A 21,162-nucleotide genomic window follows, 5' to 3' on the forward strand; every position below is an offset into this window, starting at 1 on the left:
GCTTACCTTAATGAGCTAATTCGTTTGGCACCTGGAAGACAAAATCAAGGTAATATATTTTGCAATCAAGATGACATGTATTTTAAATTTCAAGCAAACATTTTTCTAAAATGATTTTTTCCCTTGCAATCAATGGATCAGAAAACACGATCAAAATCATCAAAAGAGAATCTTCTACTTTTGTGCAAATCTCAATGTTGATAGATTAATGTCAGAACCCATGTACTGTTTTACCAATGGCAGGCGTCTTCTTTGATACAGTTGAGAGATGTCTTTTCAAGTATGATATACAAGATAACAGAGCACAGATCCGGCCAGAAACTATTCGCCTCTGTTTTTATTATACCCTAATTGCTAAGCTTACCACACTCGCCAAATCCAGAACCATAACCAACAACCACCATTCAACAGTGAATCGTCTAAAGGAAGAGAAAGAATTCTTAACCAATTCAGACTTGGCCAATCACATACGTCAGCACAGTGCAAAAACCAGGGTCTTGACACTATTGGGCGTACAACACTGTCAAATAACTTAAGAATGGAGTCAATACAACACGGAGGAAACTCCCTGATTTGAACCAACGTGAATTGTAAAAGCAACAAAACTGCATCCCAAGAGAAAGAATAATCCTCCTGGTTATGCCCGGCATAACGAGTAAAAACTATGAGGTTCTAATTTAACTTTGAACTCCAATCGTTGGCCTGCGGCCGTATCAGTATGACTAACCGTTTGCTGCTAAACCCGTTTCCGTATCTTTGAGATAAAGTGGAATTCTTGTACCTGTCTCCCTAAGCCTATCGACGATTTCATAAAGAAATTCAAAACTCAGTCTAGACTGCTTGTTAAGATCCTCTCTTATGTGAGGCTGAAGGCTGAACCAGTCTCCCAACAATTTATGAACATGGGAACGGATCATTCTCCATGGTACGGGGTACTCTTCACAAAGCTTTAGATACTCTACTAGCAAATCTGCCTGGTCCAATTTTCCATCTACATTGGCTACTCCACTCCCCGTCGCCCATTCAGGAGTTCGAAATCCTGCAAAAAGGGCTGGATTTTCAAGCAGAGTCTCAGCCGACATCACCCCTTCAACTCCTGTCTCTTCCAAGCAGTCACAAACGTCGTCCATGTGCCTTATGTTCCCATTGGCAAGGACTGGAATTTTCACAGCATTCTTCACAGCCTTGATGGCTTTCCAGTCAGCTCGGAACTTTTTCCCATCTTTTTCATCCCTTGTTCTGCCATGGACAGCTAAGAGCGAACAGCCAGCCTCTTCTAGCATCCTAGCATAGTTTAATGTATCCTCCAAGTTTGGAAAGATTCTAATTTTGCATGAAACAGGCACTTGGAGGTTGAGAGCCAATTTTTCCACTAGAGATTTTACAAGAGGAAGGTTATCCATTAGGAAGGCGCCATAGTTTCCTCGCCTAGCAATGCGCTGAGGACACCTACAGAACCACATAATTCCACCAAAATTTTGATTAGGAGTGTCGGAGCACACACCAGATGGGCTTCATTAAATACAAAGTGTATTATCTCAATCTGAGGCACCTGGTTAGGCGCTTCTCCGTGTTCTCTCATTAATATTTCAGATATCATTAACTTTTTGCGACTGAAAATGGGAGAGTGCAACCAAATACTGCACTTAATAACGGTTGATTTTATTCATGCCAAACCTTTGAAAGGGCTAATTCTTTGGATCAGTGTTATATAAGCCTAACACATCTTTTGGATAGCGAATTGAAAGGAGTCAAACTACCAAGCATTAGATTTCAAGCATGCCTAGGCCTAATTCTCATTTTTAGCAGACTCCTTTATTCACATATCACATTTCCCGTGCTAAGGTCCTATCAAGTTATTCACTTAAAAACAGCTCATTGTGGAACCATATGTGCTCTGGCTGGGCACTGGCAGGGAAATACAATCAAAAAATAGATTATTGAGTAAATAGTACGCAAAAGATCAATTACCCTAGATTGATATCAACATAGTCACAATACGGTTCAACCCTTCTGGCGGCTTCCAGCAATGTATCAGGATCATTCGCACAAAATTGGACAAACAAAGGTCGATCCTCCTGCAGTGTTCCCACATTAAGGGAAAAATTGCAAATAAATCACGCAGCTAGACGGAACATCAAGCAACTCCTTTAACTTAACGTAAACAGTCAGATGCATTTCAAATTACCTTGCAAGTGGTGAACTCTTCTTTCCTGTACTTTTCGGTCTCAGTAAAAATGCGAGAGTGCAACATAGGAGTATATGCAGCCTGGGCACCATATTTGCGGCAAAGCATTCGAAAGGGTAGTTCCGAATTATCAACCATCGGGGCGACTAAGTATTTGGGTCGACCCAACTTAGTCCAATAAGCCCAGGAAAATTCGACTCTAGAAACCCCTGTCAAAGACCTCGCCGGAGAATCCAAGCAAGACGGCCCCGTATCTGGCGCAAAAAGTGAACATTCTTGCTCCTGTCGAGTTTCGTCTTGATTCTGATCAGAGCAAATAAGGTTGTCAGGTTCTTCGACGGGTTGAGAATAGGGAGAATCGGTTGGGATCTGGGTGGGGGTTTTGGCAAGAGGAAAAGCCATTAGAGGACGGGTTGCCGCTGAAAAATACCTATTGAGACGATGATGACGGTGAAGAGAGAATAGGGAAACAGTGAGGCGTTTGAAATTCATGGGCGTACGATGGGCTTCACCAAGCAACCCATCGCCGCCAATGGCGAGTATCGTAGGAGTTTCCTTCCAAGGTCTTCAACAGGAGCCGACGATGACGCGATGTTTCCGATAAAGTGGGTTTTTGAAAATCCTTTCCTGTGTAAAAAGACTGGGTTAAATAAACGGCAAACCTGGTGGTGGGATGATAACAATTTAATTGAATAACTGTAAAAAAAATTTATTATATAATATTAAAAAAATATCAAATTTAGTATATCTTTAATTTTCAATTTATTAAAAGTTAGTTTATTAAAAATTCATTTAAAAAAAATTAATTGTTATTATAAAATTTATATTTAGATATATTTTTAAAAAAATCAATTCAGCAAATTAAAAATTATTTAAATTAATAATAATTTATATTTTTGAAATGTATTTTGAATATATAATGATAAAAAAGAACATTAATTTATGATAATTTATAATTTTTATTTTATAAATATAATACATTAGAATGTTTAAAAATGTGAAAAAAATTAAAATAAGATAAAATTTAAGATGTTAAATAATAAGAATAAAAAATATATAGTTTAATATTGAAAAAAATTACGTAATAAATAGTTTAACATTCATTAATATTGAATAGTTACCTGATTAACAATTTGACCTATAATATATAATATAATCTCTAATAGAATCACGATCCTTATTCATCTTGTTATTAGAGGCCACATTTAAAATTGCACTTGAAATTGATGATGAAAATGCATGTTTATCATTATCATCACAAGTGTTAACAATTATTTTCATTCTCAAAATGTCTAAAGTCAGAGTCAAATATAGATTTTCTTCTCGAATAGCTAGGCATGTGTCATAAGATTGCGAATATATTTTTCAAATTTTAAAAGTCGTTTCAATTGTGGTTCTTAAACTTGAATGAGAATTAATTGAAAACCTCATTATTATTTTGTAAATTCAAATGCATACATGAAATTTGAGAAGTGATACCTATGAGATCTATAGGATTTAAATATTGATGTAGTGTTGGATAGCCAACATCCACTAAATAATATTTATCTGCCAATAAAAAATAAAAATTATAAGAATTAATTAAATATTAAAACAAATTATTTTAAATTAGACAAATATGAAATACAGTGAAGGGTATACTGGTCATTCAAAAAATTAGGTACACAATTATTCTTCTCATAATTATTCCACTCCCATTTGAAATCCATAAAAAAGTAGAATTTCAAAATTTATATTTTAAATTCAGTTCAATTTACTTTTTTAAAATTATTTTGCTTTTTAAAACATTACTCAAGTAACTTTTAACATTTTAAAAGTTTAAAAGTTCACTTTAAATGTTAAATGTGTAAAAACCAAACACTTTTCTAAATTTTAGAAGGGACATTGTAAGTAACAAATATTTTCATTATGATGATTGCATTGAATTTGTAATATATATATATATATATATATCTTAATAATTTTAAAGTATTGATAAAATTTAATAACTATAATTGAGTCACACACTTATTAAATTCAAGTCTCCTGCTAAAGATATGCAATGTACAACTATTTAGGTCACATGACCTGCTCGTCTAGTTTGTTGTTGTTTTAAAAAATTCCTGGTCATTCATCGTTCAAAGAAAACCTGATCTTAGGAATTATTTTGATGCCTTGTCGGCTAAGTAAACTGAAATAAAGATGCCAGGAAAGCATAGTGTTTGTAATTGTAGTATAAAGCTAAAGGATATCAAAAAGAGCTGTCGGAGCCATTCCAAAACTATCACAAGGTGAAAAACAGATTTTTGATAAACAGGTGAAAAATATTACACCCATACGCTAATTTACATATACATTTAGTAACAAGTGCAGAATATGAGATTTGAGGGGTTGGTTGGTGGGCTTTGGGTTGTTGGTAAGAGTGAGTGTGGAATTTGGGGGAAAATGATATTTCTGTATTGAATAAAAAAAAAAAAGAACTTAAAAGCGTACAAGTTCTCCTTTGTTAGGCTCTGTAAGTCAGTCCTCATTTGCTAATTAATTAACAGTTTAACGCGACAGATACCTGGCCTCGAAGAAACCTGTGCGCACCCTGCCACGTTCTACACGTGGCGATATCCTATTGGCTAGCAGCTCCATGTTTGTTCCAGCTTCCAAAGTTTGAAACACACCGGTAAGTCCACATGTTGTGGGAGTTAGTTCAGGTTCATTTCTATATCAACTCTCACCCTTCTCCTGATCAGCTTTTCTTCAGCACCAACCTCTCTTTAGCTCCAAAGCCTTCGCTTCTCACTTCTCAGACCCTTTCTCTTCAAGCTTCCACTAATACTCTTCTTCTACGTTCCATCACCAACCATGGCTCCTGCGATGCCAATACTCACCTTCTTATTCCTTCTATTCACTTCATCTTTGGCCGCGGACGCGTCCACGAGAAGCGACGAGGAAGTAATGAGCATGTACGAAGAGTGGCTACTGAAACACAGAAAGACTTTATACAGTAATGGATTGGGAGAGAGAGTTAAGAGGTTCGAGATTTTCAAGGATAACCTAAATACATTGACGAGCATAACGCTCAAAATCGCACCTACAAGCTTGGGTTGAATGGTTTTGCTGATTTGACCAACGATGAGTATGCAGCCATGTACCTGGGCATTGACTCGAAAGGCAGGGTCGTCAAGGCCAAGAGGGCGTCTTGTCGTTATGCTTTGAACGACGGTGATAAGTTGCCGTTGCATGTGGATTGGAGGTTGCAAGCTGCCCTTAATCCAATCAAAGATCAGGGATCTTGTGGTCAGTTTTCCCCTTTCTCCTTTTTCCCATGTGTTCAAAATATTGTTTCTACTTAAGCGGGTGTTATTGCGCTAAGGAGGCCCAATAGAGCCTGGACGGTTTGACCTTTCCCTGACTGGACGCAGGAAGCTGTTGGGCGTTCTCTACAGTGGCCACAGTGGAAGCTATAAACAAGATAGTCACAGGCGAGCTCGTCTCTTTGTCAGAACAAGAGCTTGTGGACTGCGATACATCCCACAACAATGGTTGCCACGGGGGTTTTATGGACTACGCCTTCGGTTTCATCGTCAAAAATGGCGGCATTGACACAGAAGATGACTACCCATACCTTGGCGTCGATGGCAAATGCGATCCAATCAAGGTCCGCATTCGAATGTTGAATTGAGCAAGTCGCGAGCATTATAGTCAATTTGGTTCGTTCTCTAATCAATATGATGGTGCTTGTTTTGTTGTTCTGCTGCAGAAGAATGCCACAGCGGTGAAAATTGACGGTTACGAGCGTGTTCCACCGTTTAATGAGGATGCGTTAAAGAAAGCGGTGGCTCATCAGCCTGTTAGCGTTGCCATTGAAGCCACTGGCAGGGATTTTCAGCTCTATCAGTCGGTAAGCTCAGTTGTATTACTGTATACCTTCTAATGTCTACAGTGTTAAAATAGACTGAGAATTTGAGTGAAACGGAATAACGCCAGCCACAGCATTGCAGCACCGCCGTTTACGCCGTCCAACTCCATTAACGCAGCCAGTCCACTCACTCCCGTTTTCCATAAACGTTTAGCTTAATAATAAGCATTAATCCCTTTTATTAAATTCAACTTTAATCCCCTCCCTATCGCGTTAGTATAAATAGGATACTTTACACTGTATGGAGATACGAACAAATTGAGAGAAATGGTTTCTATACCATTGAGGCGAGCTCTGAGATGGCAGAAAATCAATCTTTATCATTAGTTTAGCAATGCCCTAAGTGGTTTGTCTTCAGATAATTGGTGAAATGTAAGGGTTTCTCTCTCACCTGAAATGGCTAACCTTATTTGCTCTGTCTGATTTTACCTATTGCTTGGTACATAAGATAGGAGTATCTAATTGTCACGAGTCATCCAAATATTTGTGGGAACCAAGAAGGACACGTGGTTTGGGATCATTAAAGAAGAGTGGAAGTGCCTCTGCTGCTTTGTGTGATGCTGTTAGAAATAACAGAAAGGAGAGAAATGCTAAATATGAACCCAATGCTATATACGATAAGAGGGTGGAATGAGTAGGGTGTCGATGATTTTGATGAGTCTCTTTCTCTCTGATGTATTTCTTCCCTTTTCCCTCTGATTATTCTCTTCCCTCTCTGGACACAGTATTTCTTTATTTCTCTTCTCGTTCTACTTTTCCATTGAATGTTTATGCATGCTCTGTTTTCTAATCTTGTAACTGCTATTATTTGATATCAGTATTTTGTGATCATTCTCTTTCCCTCACCCTCTGAGTTATTTTGTATTCCTTCTTGTCTTATTTGAGTATGACCATGACACATAAGATAGGAGCATCTAATCCTAGCCAATCTTTCAATATGATGTTATCAATGAATTCTCTAGTTGAACTGTTGTACAAGAAGTCTAAGATATGAGTGGGATAATTATATACTTGTTTTATCATGTTCAGGGGGTGTTTACTGGCGAATGCGGGGCAAACATAAACCATGCTGTGGTTGCTGTGGGATATGGTACTGAAAATGGTCTGGATTATTGGCTGGTGAGGAACTCATGGGGCACTAGCTGGGGTGAAGCTGGTTATATCAAGATAGAACGTAATGTCCGAAGCACCTTTACTGGCAAATGTGGAATCGCAATGGAGGCCTTGTACCCTGTTAAGAACAGCCTTATCTCTGCAAATCCTATTACAACTTACGGACGTAATGAAATGAAAATTAGCAGTGCTTAACACACATTCTGCTTCAGAATCCCTTTTGGACATGAAAGAGGAATGAGCACTAAAAGGTGCGAGAAAGTGATGTTTATGTTCCCTTATTCTCAGAATGTCAGGGTCAGGGATAGTCTTGAGTTAACTAAAGATAAATTTAGTTGTGCTTATTGATATTGTGATTAATGTATATAATTCATGCGCACAAAAACTGAACCTGGAAGTCCGTTGCTGTGGTTGCCACTGCGTGTTACTTATTTTGAATGTTTATCCATTGACTGCCCAAGACTTCTGCACCTCAATTGTTCTTCAAGGTGACAAGTTTGATTTACCATTTTGCTTCTCCTAAATCAATAACACTGGGTACATGTTTGATTCCAAGAGAACTAGGCAAGTATCGAAGTGCTATTTTCCTAATTGTTTATCTATTAAGCATTTCGAAAGTTCAACTCAAATATTGGATAATTATTGGCTTCTAGATAAGCAGCACCATTCTGGTGATCTTACATAATTACTTTAAAGTCTACTGTTTCCCGTCATGCTGTTGAGTAAAAGAGCAAATTAAAGAGGATACGGTCTGCCATTGGGATTATGTTAGTTGAGATTGATATTTCATTGACCGGTGGCCTAAAAAGACTTCATGCACAAGGCTTTGTGTTTATTTTTGGGCCAAGAGGACAAGGTTTATTTATTTATTTCAGGAAAGGATAAGATTTTATTTTATACATACACTTTTGCTAATTAGCAACAATGGTTTGGTCAACATTGGCATGAATGATAGATATTTCCATATTTTAACTCATGTCAGTCTGATCGGATGAGTTTTATTTCTTGATCGATATGATGGGATGGAAGGAATATCTATCACGTTTTTATAGGTATTACTTGACTACTTAATTATTAATTGTTTTTTCTTTTTATAAACTCTTAAACATTAAATCTTTTTTCCAGAGTAACCTTATATAATGTGTCATTTTTCCAAATGTTTCAATTTAAGATTCAAATTATTGACAGATAAGTTGCGAGCAACGAATTTATTTATTTTTCGTAATCTCTATGAATTAAGTTAAAAAAAAAAACCCTCACATATAGAATCGGAGACAGTAACATATTTTTCTTTAATAACATGGCAAGTAGAGACTCGGAAAAACAGAACAAATAAAATAGCAAAATTCCAAATAGGACCTATCACGGTGGTATTCCTTCAATTTTTTTTATAAATTATTTTTATTAATCTCATCATTATTAATATAAAAATAAAAAATTAAAAAAATATACTTCTTCCAATGTTATTTATAGAAAAAACTATCACTTTTTACTTATTTTAAAATTACCTATTTCAATAAATATTTATTATATATTTTTTAAATTACAACTCATAATTTACATTAATGAAAAATAATTAATGCATGTTTATATTAATTAACATGAGATATTTTAATATAATTTTTTATTTTTAGACATAATTATTATAATTAACTAATTTTTTAAAACTGTATATATAGAAATGAAGGGAGTAAAATTTTAAATATATTATTATAAAATAAATCATAAAAGTGATATCATACTTTTTTTTCTTTTATAAAAGATATTTTTAAAAATATTTCTAAATATTATTTAAAAAAATTATACCATAATTTATAAATAAAATTAAATAAATTTTTAAAATATGTTTTATAAATAGAATAAGCATACAATAATTTGAAAAGTTGAAATTTCTTTATAACTGTAAAGTGTTGAACTTGGGGACCCTTCCTGTCGGCAAATAAAATATTCACATCTTTTTAGAGTTTTTTCCCCCAGCAACATCTTTTTAGAGATTGAAGATCTAACATTCACAATCTATAAAGCAGTAACATTTCCTATCCTCTTCTCACACATTCTAGCAAGCGTGCAGACCGGGTAATCAGAAACTGTATATATTTAATCATTGCGTTTTGAGTTATTTTAGTCATAAACGAAGAGGACATGCTGCAATTATTGCATAATTCTAAATGTTACCAATTTCTTTCACGTTTCTTCCACCTCGTCCGTGCCCCACGTCACTTCATCCACGCACCTTCCCCGATTAATAAATGGGACCTAGCACGTGCAGGATTATTTTCTTTTTCGGCTGACCGTTTTATTTTTTCATGTATTTAAATTTAAATTTAAAAAATGAGTTATAAATTAAATATTTTATGCTGATGATAGTGTAATTGTCGTAAATTTTTTTATTAACATGGACGTATTAATGTTGATTATGAAAAACTTATATTGCTTATGCTTCCAGTTTCCAAAACTTAGACCAAATTATACCATACATCATATACTATATGTTTGCTAAAAAAGTTAGGTCTTAAAAACATTTTAATAGACAAAAGGATGAAGATTTTAAGGTAAATGAGTAAATTAATCTTAAATTTTTTGGTCTAATACCATTATGGATCTTGAAACTTGTTTATTGTGTAAATTATTTTTTTATCTTTTGAAAATATTGTAATTTTACCTCTACTGTTAATAAAAATTAATTTTGACTATTAATTGATTAGAAAATACTAAAAAAATTTCAAAAATTACAGAAAAAGAACCAAAAAAAATTTGGGTCATTTTTTATAATTTTTAAAATTGTCATTTTTTGTCAATTAATATTCAAAATTAACTTCTTCTTTTTAATAGTGGGTGTCAAATTGCACAATTTTTAAAAATTAAGAAAGTAATTTATATAATAAATAAATTCATGATTTTATGTGTTACTGGATTTGAAATTTAAAGAAGTAATTTATTCATTTACCTAAATTTTAATAGCAAAGAGTATTTTGGACAATAATGAACATGAATGAGAAGAAAGTATGGACAAAAATTAAAAAGAATTTATGAATTTTATAATATAAGATTATTTTAAAATTTTTGTTCTTTGAACCTATAAAATTAATTTTAGAATTTTCCAGGAGCGAACCCTTCAAATAAAATGATAAGTGAATTCATTACCGGATATACCTAAATTTCCTATCACAAGTCAACGAAGAAAAAGTACTAGAACCTTTCATTTTTGTTACCACTTGCCAAATAATAGGGTAAATCGGATGCATATAGAATTGTATGTACGCAAGTGTGATGTGCTTAGAGAGAAAGGAAGTGTGATCATAATCCCCAAAATTTATGAGAAGATTGTTTATATTCCATGATAGAGGCAGAAGGTTGTTCACTTCATTTATTAAATATGAATATATGCTGCAAAATTTGTTTAGATCATTACACATAGAAACTCTTTTTGCATCATAATATTAGCTTCCTTCTTCATTTTTATCATCTGAATCAAACTCTTCCTTCGAGCCACTGACAGAGATGGTGGCCGTGTTCAACAAAGAGCTCTTAAGCTGGTATCTTATCACCCTCAAGCTCAAAGAAACTTTACGACCCGGAAACCCATCTTCTCCGATTTCGGGTAGCCGATCCATTGAGTTGCCAGAACAGATACCTCCAGATTCATTGCAGACTACCACCAACGAAGAACACGGTGAAAATTCGCTAGAAGAAAAGTCACCAGATTCTGAATGGGTAATCTCTCCATGAAGGAAAGACTCGATCAGGCTCGTCAAGATGACGCAGCAAGCTCGTGGGCTAAAATCTCAATCCACCGAATTCCCCATTCCCTCTGAGATAGTGGTGGAGATGACAAGGCTTTTGTGCCCCAAATCGTGTCACTGGGTCCGTATCACCATGGCAAAAGACGACTCCATGAAAGAGATCGAAGAAAGAGCAAGGTCCTTTTATGAAGGACCCATCAGTTTAAGCAGCAAAGAGTTCGTGGAAATGTTGATTCTTGATGGTTGCTTTGTGCTCGAGCTGTTCAGGGGAGCTACAGAGTGTTTTAAGACGCTAGGATATTCTAGAAATGACCCCATTTTCGCGATACGTGGGTCGATGCATTCGATTCAGAGAAACATGATAATGTTGGAGAATCAGCTTCCGCTGCTCGTGCTAGATCTTCCTCTGGGGATTCAATTGGGTAACCCAAATTTCACGGGGCTTGTTGCGAATTTAGCGCTGAGATTCTTCGACCCATTAATGCCAACAGACAAGCCTTCAACGAAAAGTGACATAAGCAAATTGGAATCATCTCTTCGAGGTACTGCCCCATTTGACCCTTTGGGTGATCGAGATGGTCTCACTGTCTCGATGTGTTTTCGGAGAAGTCTATTGCGTACAGGACCTCAGTGATCACTTCCCAGAGTATGGATCAAACGATGGTCACATGCTCATAGAGTTGCTGACAAACGACGCCAACAGTTGATGCATTTGTGACAGAGCTTAGAGAGGCTGGAATCAAGTTCAAGAAAAGGAAGACTGATAGATTCTGGGATATAAAATTTAAGAATGGGATTCTGAGGATGCCGAGGTTATTGATTCATGATGGTACGAAGTCTCTGTTCCCAAACCTCATTGCATTTGAACAGTGTCATCTAGATTGCAGTAATGATATCACCTCGTATGTGATCTTCATGGACAATCTGATTAACTCTCCAGCGGATGTGGGGTATCTTCATTACTGTGGAATTATAGAGCATTGGCTTGGAAGTGTTGCTGAAGTTGCTGATCTCTTCAATCGTTGTGTCAAGAGGTTGTATTTGACCTCAATAATAGTTTCCTTTCGCCGTTATCGGAGGCTGTGAATCGGTATTACGATCACAGATGCAATACTTGACGTGCAAGCTTAAAACATGATTACTTCAGTAGTCCTTGGGCCATTATTTCTTTGGTTGCTGCTGTGGTTTTGTTGCTCATGACTTTTGCACAAACATACTACATTATATATGGCTATTACAGATCTGGCGGCTACGTCCTTCCCAGGGTCATCTCTTCAATTGCGTCCATCAATGCATCATCTGGGCTTGCCATTCTCTTTCATCAAGTTAAACAACCAAGAAATTGAGCGTGTAATCCTTGCGTGGATACGGGGACGTTGGAATGACGTTGTTGAATTGTTTATTTGATCATTTCCACTGTAAAACATTATATGGGGATCAAGTACACTTTTTCCTTTTATTTTATTTTCCAGTTTTGTATATAGGGTTTTCGCAGGTAATTCTTTTTCAGTGATTCTAAAGGTGGTTCGATTTAGCTAAGATGATCTGAAGTCTTGACAGTAGGATCGTATCCTTATGTTAGCTCCATATGGATACTTGGTAGATGTAAAAATAAAACCAATATCAAGAAAAAATAAATTCTCGGAAAAGCAATCACAACAGTTCAGCTATCGAAAAAGATTGGTTAAAATTACTTTCACTACAATAGATTGATCAGTATACTTATAAACTCATTGCAAATTATGGCAGGGATGCCTTCTACACAGACTCAATAAAATTTCATGTCATTTTAAATAAGAATTCAGCAATAAGATGATGGCAATTGCCACCTATATTGAAATAAGAAATTAGAAAAACGAAATATTAAAAGAAAACTAGAAGGAGCCCTCAGCAACCCCCTCCCTTCCCCAAAACTAAATCTTTCACTAGGTCGTTAGGACTTCCCAAATGACACCAGTGCTCGACTGAACGATGCATATCGAGGATGCCCAAACTTGTCCTCGAGGTAATCTTCATCAGGCATAATAAACTCAGATTGCTCCAGCTGTTCAAAGAATACTGCATATGCAATCAAGCAACTTGTGGACCTGCGACTTAAATGAAGCAAATAAAGTTCGATCAACCTGAAGGATTCAGTCCCTAGGAGAAAGGGTTGAGCTCTCTGCCGTTGTTCTCTTTCCATCATAGCGCTAAATTAAAAATAACACACAAAATCTTAATCAGTAACATGTATGACCCTGAATACTGCTCAGTACTTCAAAATGAACTGACACCACATGTGACATTTAAAAACAAGAATGATTTTACCTGTTTCCCAAATGTGAACGGCACATATCTGTATTTGATCATGTGAGATATCTGTCTCCTCATGGTAAGGGAGAATAGGACTACCCAGTAGAAGAGAAGAATTGGCCAAAACACAGGTACATCAAAAACACTAAAAAAGGTCATCACAAACGCAATGCAAAATGCCTTCGTGATCGAGTACCTGCCACAAAAGAAAATTAAGCAGTTTCAGTACAAGCAACATTAGTAACAAACAAATAAAATTTTCTACAGGCCCTTTCACATACCCAACATTAAGTTACACCATAATTAGCACATTAGTAATCAACAAATAAAATTTCCCACAAAGACATGACTAAACTCGGTTAAGCTGATTCCCATGTTTGGTGATATGGAAAAAAGATAGCACAGTCAGGCTTTAAAGATGAAGCAAATTGACCCACCCACGCAATGACCTGATTTCCCTAATTGATTCTCCGCACCAAATATCGCGTCAGGAACTCATCACAAATAAATTAATAGCAGCCATGTCCCAGTCCTCAAAAGCCTCAACTCTAAATTTTCATTTTTTAACCATTACGCTCACACTTCCAAGTGAAGCTGATACACAAACTCGGCCCATGAATTGTATTGGTACAAAACCCTAATCTTGAATTTGTATACGGCAAATGGTTCTGTACACTAGTACAAGAACCCAACAAAGTTCCATAAGTACGTCAAGACAGAATCTGGCTTAGAATCATCCCCAGTGAACATACAGAAAACCTAATACGGCCAATCATAAATGTCAAACAGCAAACATAAAACCACAAGGTTAATTTGGAGGGAAAAAACTAAAACTTACCAGAACTTAAACTCCGGGAGCCGACGAACGAAAGGACGGAATTCATCGGACCCCCTCGTTGGAAGGGATGGACCATCAGAGATTTCCTGGATCTCGGGGTCAACCTGTGGGGAAAGAAATCCGATGAGAAGGTTGAGGATGTAAATGCCTAGACCATAGGAGACGATGTAGAACCCCTGGATGATGTAGACGCGGACAACGTAGACGAAGACAACGACTAAGCAGGCGATCCAACGGTGGAGGACGTGCGGAGTCGCCTTGTCGAGCAGATGCTGATACTGCCGGGACACGGCGAATTTCCACCGCGATACGGCAGCCATCGTAGGAAGATCGTCGACGGCATCGCCGACGCCGGCTGCTCCCGCATCCATTAGAGGCCTGGTAGTAGCAGTTTTTAAAATGGTAGGCGCTTCTTTATTTTTCTCCACCTTCTCCCTTTCGTCTCTGCGTCAAATGAAACTATCGCGGAGTCACATCTGATGTCGCACGGGATCCCTCTGTTCCCAGGTCACGAATCGCACATGGTTTATCGTCGCGGTTTGTTTTTTTAATATAAATGAATATATCGACTTTGATTCTCCAGATATCTTGGGCCGATTTGTATCCATCTCATTCAAAATTGAACTGTGGGCTTCCTTCGGCCGCAAAGTCTTGCAACATAAAAGTTTCTTGCCCTACCAACGAGAGTTGGTCTGAATAGTAAACTACTCGATTTTATTTAAGTAAGATTTTAAGTTTGAGCTTGGGTATGTACAAAATTTTTGCTGGGAGAATTCCCACCATGTCAGGTGTACGACACAGGTCGGATCCAGATGTAATCGAGGCAAAGTTTTAATGAAACAAATGAGTTATCCAAAAATAAAAAAGGTTTCTTGTCCTTCAATATTTCATCTGTAGGATTCCTTTGGCCATAAACTGGGGTAAGTCATAAGTTGTAACACCAACATTCAAATTCAAAGACTAATATGTTTGGATCTGGCAATAAAAGTTAATTTCTCAAGATTTGGTGAATTAAAATTAAAAATTTAAATTCTTATTAAGAGGAGAGCTTATGTTAATATTTAAAACAAAATTTATATATTTATTTTATATTGATAATTAAGATTTTTCAATTGAATCAAGACATGTATATTTTTATAAATTATTTATTCCATAATAAATTCTCATTATTAACATATTAAAATCTACATGCCTTGATCTGATTGAATAAAAATATATTGAATATATAAAGTTGAGTACATAAGACTTATTCTATTATAATATAGTGCCTCAATAGAATTGTCTCCAAGTAAATAATTTAATTCTTATAAATTTTTTATTCCATACAACTTAATTCCTATAACTTGTTAATTCATAAGTTTACAAAAATTTAATTATTGATCAGTTTTGTTTTAACTTATTTCATAAAAAAATTACTTATTTTTTTAAAAATTTATTTTATGAGTTTTTATGATATTTGTTTTAAACTTTTAAAAATAATCAAAATAAAAAAAGTAAATTTATGATTATTTTAATAAACTACTTGAGTAGCTTTTGAAAATAATCTAATGTGTGAGATAAGAAAGGGTGTTTTAAAAAAGCGGGATACGTGAAGATATCATAAAATTTAAAATAATATAATAATAAATTATTTTTATAAAACAAAATCAATGAAATATCATAAAATTTAAAAATAACTCATTAATTATCATTTTTTATTATTGTAATCAAATATAAAATAATGTATGCTTTTTATGAAATCTCTATAAAATAAATCTCTTTTTATAAAATTTCTAAACTACCTAAAAATTAATTATAATTTAATCTTAAACAAACGGGCCCTATACTACATTAGGATATGTTTAGTTCAAGAGAAAGGGAGGGTTTTGATGTTACCTTATTTGATTTTGTTGGAGGGGAGGGATTTTTTAATGATCTCTTATTTGGTTTAGGAAAGATGGTGTATTAATTAATTTACTATTATATCCTTATATATAAGTTTTATATTTTTTTTTTGAAATTATTCCTTATGTAAATTAATTTTATCCTTAACTAAAAGTGAAAAATTTATGTAAGTTTACATCTTTAGCCTCTGTCAATAATCATGTCAAATCTACAAAGCTCTTTTTTTTTTTTAAAATTGAATTATTTTATATATTAATTTTCAAATTAATTTTAATATTTCTCAAAAATGTAATGGGAAATAATTCATTTCTATTGATCACGCATGACTGTTTCTCAAGAGAAGAAAGTGGGAGCTTTGGATGATTTCCAACTCTACACCTCAACCCTATGAGACTACTAGCTTGGATGAATCCACCAATAAGAAAGATGCCACTACCTTAGGTAACTCAGTCTAGATGAAGAAGGAGCTTGCAGGTGTAGGGAAGGAGTGGTTTTCTCATTTGGACATTACTGGAATATCAATAATAAATTGAGGATAAATTAATCATAAATTTTGGCTCCCCTTAAAAAAAACTTTAATTTGGAGGGAGTCAAAATGAGGAAATGGGAGAAGAGGGGAGGATAGATTTTGGCCCCCTCCCCTCTAACATTTTTTTAACCAAATGAGCTCCCCTTTCCTTTTCAAAATTAAGAGTGTGTTTGGAAGCTTTGGATTAAATGAAAAGGAATGGTATGGAGCATAACGGAGTGGGATAGAACAAGATTTTTTATTGTTTGAAAGTTTTATGAAGGGAAGCAATGATTTTATATAACCATTACTTGTGAGTTATTATCAAATAAATGGAACGGAATAATTTAAACAATCTTCTTTTAATATCACCCATACAGTAGTAGTAGCAGTAGCAGCAACAATAGTAGTAGTAGCAAGAGCAGCAGCAGCAATAGTAACAGCAGCAGTAGCAGTAATAGCAGTAGTCGTAGTGGTGGTGTGTAGTAGTGGTGGTGGTAGTTGTAAGTAGTAGTCTTAGTGATGGTGGTGGTGGTGGTGGTGGTAGTAGCAGTAGGAGCAGCAGGAGAAGAAGGAGGGAGGAGGAGGAGGAGTAGTAGTATAGTGGTGATGGTAGTCGTAGTCGTAGAGGTGGTGGTATGGTGGTGGTGGTGGTGGTGGTGGTGGTGGTGGTGGTGATGGTGGTCGTAGTAGTGGTGGCCGTGGTGGTAGTGGTGGTGGTGGTGGTGGTGGTAGTCATCGTTGTAGGTAGTGATAGTAGTAGTGGTAGTATAATGTGGCGGCGGCGGCGGCGGCGGCGGTAGTAGTAGTGGTGATAATAGTGATGGTAATGGTGGTGGTGGTGGTGGTGGTGGTAATAATAATAATAATAATAATAATAATAATAATAATAATAATAAATTAATACACAAACAAGATTCTCAATAATTAAGAGTAAAAAGAGAAAATAAATAACAAAGCTATTTAAACAAATATTCCTATTACACAAGAGAAAAACACAACAGAGTTATAGCGTTGAAAGTCGAGAGAGAGAGAGAGAGAGATGGTAAGAGCAAGAGAGATATGGCGGGAGGTAGGTTATGCACTATGGGTAAGGTCTCTCTTACTAATTCATAATTCACTTCATAATCGAGATAATTATAGAACTAACCCAAGTAAATTACAAATTTGTAAAATTTATATAAATAGGATTTCAAGTTTTCAAAACTTAACATTCTAAAAAAATTATTTCATAAACTAAAATCAGAGTAATACATGTATATGAAAACATGGACATTATATAAGATAATATAACATCAAATTAGAGTCAAAAGAGAAAAAGTAGTGAATTTGGCATAATACTCAGCATAAAATGTAGAAGTCCATGATAGCAAAAAGTTGTCATGATAGATTTTCAGACTAAATTTTCAATGTGCCTAATTTCTACATTTGATGTTCGATTAAGGTGAGTTAGGTGTTGACAAAAAGCTTTCTCTAAACTCTAATCAATGGCACTAATTTCACATTCAAATTATTTCTTAATTGAAAGTTGAACACCAGAATGTAAACCTACCCATTTATGTTTTTAAAACATAATTAGGGTGTGCAAAATTACAACCAAGTGCCATAAGTTTACAACTATCCCCAAACCACACTCAATAGAATTAATAAGACATATGCAACACATCACAACACTTCAATAATATGTACAATATATTTTTAATGTTCAATCCCTTAATTTAAAAAATCATAGGGGGAGTCTCCATCATATAATCTTATATTTAAATTACCACCATTCACAAATATATTCACTCTTTACTTGCATAAGCATTTTGATCCGATTTTGATTTTACATTTAATTCACATACAACCTAGAGCCTGAAATATACAACTTAGATCAAGAATCAAATAATGCAAGTAAGCAAAAATATGCAATCTTCTAGTTGACATCATCAAGATAAATTGTATATATAAAACTTGTAAATAAATGAGGCCTACAAATTCAAGATAGAAATCCTAGGCCTCTGACTGTTTTCCTCGATCCTGTCCTGATAAGTTAGTTCCTGTAATATTGAAGAGAGAGGAATGAGTATAATCTCTCAGTAACCAATGTCAATATAACATATACAGTTGCATATCAATTAATTATAGATACAAATGACAATTAATAGCTTCACAAATATCATATGCATACATTGCAAATATAGCCTTGACCACAAAACCAACAATTATATAACTAGGCATAAAAATAATCATCACATAATTTCAAAACACACATCATGGGATCGCAATAATAACAACCATGCGACCCTAATAGAAAACATGTCAGAGCACAATAATAACAACCATGTGGTCAAATATATAATACATGATTAATGCTAACCTTATATGCTTTTAATACTTCCAATATAAAATAAGTTATTATTTAGTGGCTACGTTCTCAACCTGAACTAAACCTAGCTTTCCATTTCTAAGAAGTTGTCGAGTCAAGGCAAACTCATTCACTTGTGATCCACAGTTTTTCCCCAATACTAATAACCTTAGGATGTCGTATCCCTAATCTAACTTTCTTATGAACTAGTGGAGACCAGTTAGGTTTGAGTCTCTTGAAGAATAAGTGGGACAATCTCTAATCAATCATGGGACAATTGCTACATCTTAATTCTAACAGTTGGTGCCAAGGCAAACTTTTGATTCTAATGGTAAGCTATCACTACCATGTGGTTTAACACAATTATTTCTCTTCTTATAGGCAAACTCCCGCCTAAATGATCATGAAATGCACATATTGATAATTTACATGCCCAATATGCTAAATATCACATATTCATTGTTTTCATAATGGCATGCTCTTAATCATCATCATTAATCACATATGCATAAACATGGATATTATTCTCAACAATCCACCACAATTTCACACACATAATCTATTACATTACAAAAATTTTGCATCAGCGGGTCTTTAATCACCTAACAAGTTCTAAATAATTTAATTTAACAAATAATTAATTAACACAAAACTATACAAACTAAATTTTGTCTGGATTACCTCAAATCTTTGAAAAGTCAAAGGTTTACCTCTCATTAAAAATTCTTCACAAGCTATTTCAAAACTTGAATGGTGCATAGGATGATTGATCTATAATTAATCATACCAATCATTATAAATACTCTTCTAACTTCTATTAACCAACACTTCAGTTACCTAAAATTTCAATCTCTTGCACTTAAGTATAACTATTATGTTTATTAACTCCTATTAACTTAGTCACTAATATAACACCCAACAATTCAAAATCACATTTTAGAGGTTTAGGATTCGTCGAAAATGGATGATTCAAGTTTACAATCTTGTAAAAATTTCTAAACTATATGTATAATACTTAAATGACTCCCATTAGTCTCATTTAAACCAATGGGTTCGGACCTGTAGATTAAATCTGAAAATCATAATCTCCTAACCTTAAATCTTCCAAAACATGTAGAGAAAATAAGAGATAATGAAGGCATACCTAGGTAAAATCAAGCCTTAATCACTTTCAAAATGTCAAAAAAGTTGATGTCCTAACAGAGAAAATGCTCTCTTGATCACACCTTCTTTGTTTTCTTGTCTCTACACCTAGTTGGGATTGTTTTCGTGTTTTTTTTTCTAAAACTAATTTTAAAAATTATGCTGTAGCATAAATTTATATGCTGTAGCATAACACATAGTAGGTTAAAAATTTAATTTTTGTCTTCACTTTGAGCTCAAGTGACCCAATTTATTTTTGAACCTAATCTAAATGCTAAAGCCAAACCCAATAATCATCTTTAACGATCTTCAAACTTAATTATGTTTAAATTTACATAATCACCTTTCATTAAATTAATAAATCATGAGAAAATTTTTTGAGATGTTATACTATGCCTGAATGCTTGGTCAGCCCAGCACTGCTAAAAACATTCGAGCACACGGGGCCAAGCATAAGCAAGGTCAAACTTTGTCTTGCCCGAACATGTGCATTTTTTTTTAATTTTTTTATAAATAATATTTATCTTATGATATTATTTTTGATTGAAAGTTATCATAAATTATATTTTTTAATGATCTTTTTGACATTTTTTATCATTACAATTTTTAAAATCATTTTCAAAATTTAAAATTTATTTTTTACTTGTTATTATGTAAAAACAATTAGCAGTAGTTACTTATTTAAACATTTAAAAAATTACTTTTAATTCTAATATTAGTTTTATGAAGAATATGTTTTAAATAATAATAATAATTTTTTAAGCAAAACATTTTATATATATATTTATATATATTTTAAAAAATATTAGTAAAAAGTATTTTCTGGTCAATCAAGCAAATTTGATGCTCAACTGCAAATTGAGTAAAGCATCAAATAAGGGTCATAGTTAACCTAACCCTGCTTTTGTGCAATTTTAGTAGAAAATAAGAGAGATGGTTGAAAATTAAAAAAAAAACATTTGAGATTTTTTTATTAATACAGGAGGTTAAGAATAATTTTATAAATAAAATAATTGTATTGTGACACTTGATCTTTAACCCCTCAATTTGAAGGGACAATAAATATTGAGTTATGAATGAGAAATGAGAGTTTTAAAAATCCTTTCTTATTATTTTATCCTTCGATTTTTTAACTATCTTACTCCATTCTATTTCTCCAAAAAAAAAAATCTTTCAAATATAGTGAAAGTTCGTAATTAAAAAACATTTAA

At 34.2% G+C, this 21,162-nt stretch overlaps 2 protein-coding genes and 2 pseudogenes across 3 annotated transcripts; 2 read left to right on the plus strand and 2 right to left on the minus strand.

The window, feature by feature from the left end:
- Positions 1–424: 424 nt before the first annotated feature.
- Positions 425–2,808, minus strand: LOC129310566 (uncharacterized). Of its 2 annotated transcripts, XM_054952451.1 has the most exons (4): positions 2,619–2,763; positions 2,189–2,491; positions 1,972–2,078; positions 425–1,449 (listed from the first exon to the last, which is right to left on the minus strand). In XM_054952451.1, the coding sequence occupies exons 2-4, from the start codon at positions 2,324–2,326 to the stop codon at positions 723–725; spliced, it is 972 nt and encodes a 323-aa protein (XP_054808426.1). In that variant the 5' UTR covers positions 2,327–2,491; positions 2,619–2,763; the 3' UTR covers positions 425–722. The 2 variants fall into 2 exon arrangements, with proteins under 2 accessions (XP_054808426.1, XP_054808425.1); XM_054952450.1 differs by having other exon boundaries at positions 2,189–2,808.
- Positions 2,809–4,869: 2,061 nt separating this feature from the next.
- LOC129311468 (cysteine proteinase mucunain-like) lies at positions 4,870–7,669 on the plus strand (annotated as a pseudogene).
- A 2,750-nt stretch (positions 7,670–10,419) lies between these two features.
- Positions 10,420–12,456, plus strand: LOC129311670 (UPF0481 protein At3g47200-like; annotated as a pseudogene).
- A 148-nt stretch (positions 12,457–12,604) lies between these two features.
- On the minus strand, positions 12,605–14,592 carry LOC129311671 (protein RER1A-like). Its single transcript, XM_054954066.1, has 3 exons — positions 14,067–14,592; positions 13,244–13,424; positions 12,605–13,125 (listed from the first exon to the last, which is right to left on the minus strand). The coding sequence occupies exons 1-3, from the start codon at positions 14,435–14,437 to the stop codon at positions 13,069–13,071; spliced, it is 609 nt and encodes a 202-aa protein (XP_054810041.1). The 5' UTR covers positions 14,438–14,592; the 3' UTR covers positions 12,605–13,068.
- Between the last annotated feature and the right edge of the window lie 6,570 nt (positions 14,593–21,162).

Source organism: Prosopis cineraria, unplaced genomic scaffold (assembly GCF_029017545.1).
Source record: "Prosopis cineraria cultivar Desert tree isolate PC_DT_omini unplaced genomic scaffold, ASM2901754v1 PC5, whole genome shotgun sequence".
In the NCBI taxonomy this organism is placed as follows: Eukaryota; Viridiplantae; Streptophyta; class Magnoliopsida; order Fabales; family Fabaceae; genus Prosopis; species Prosopis cineraria.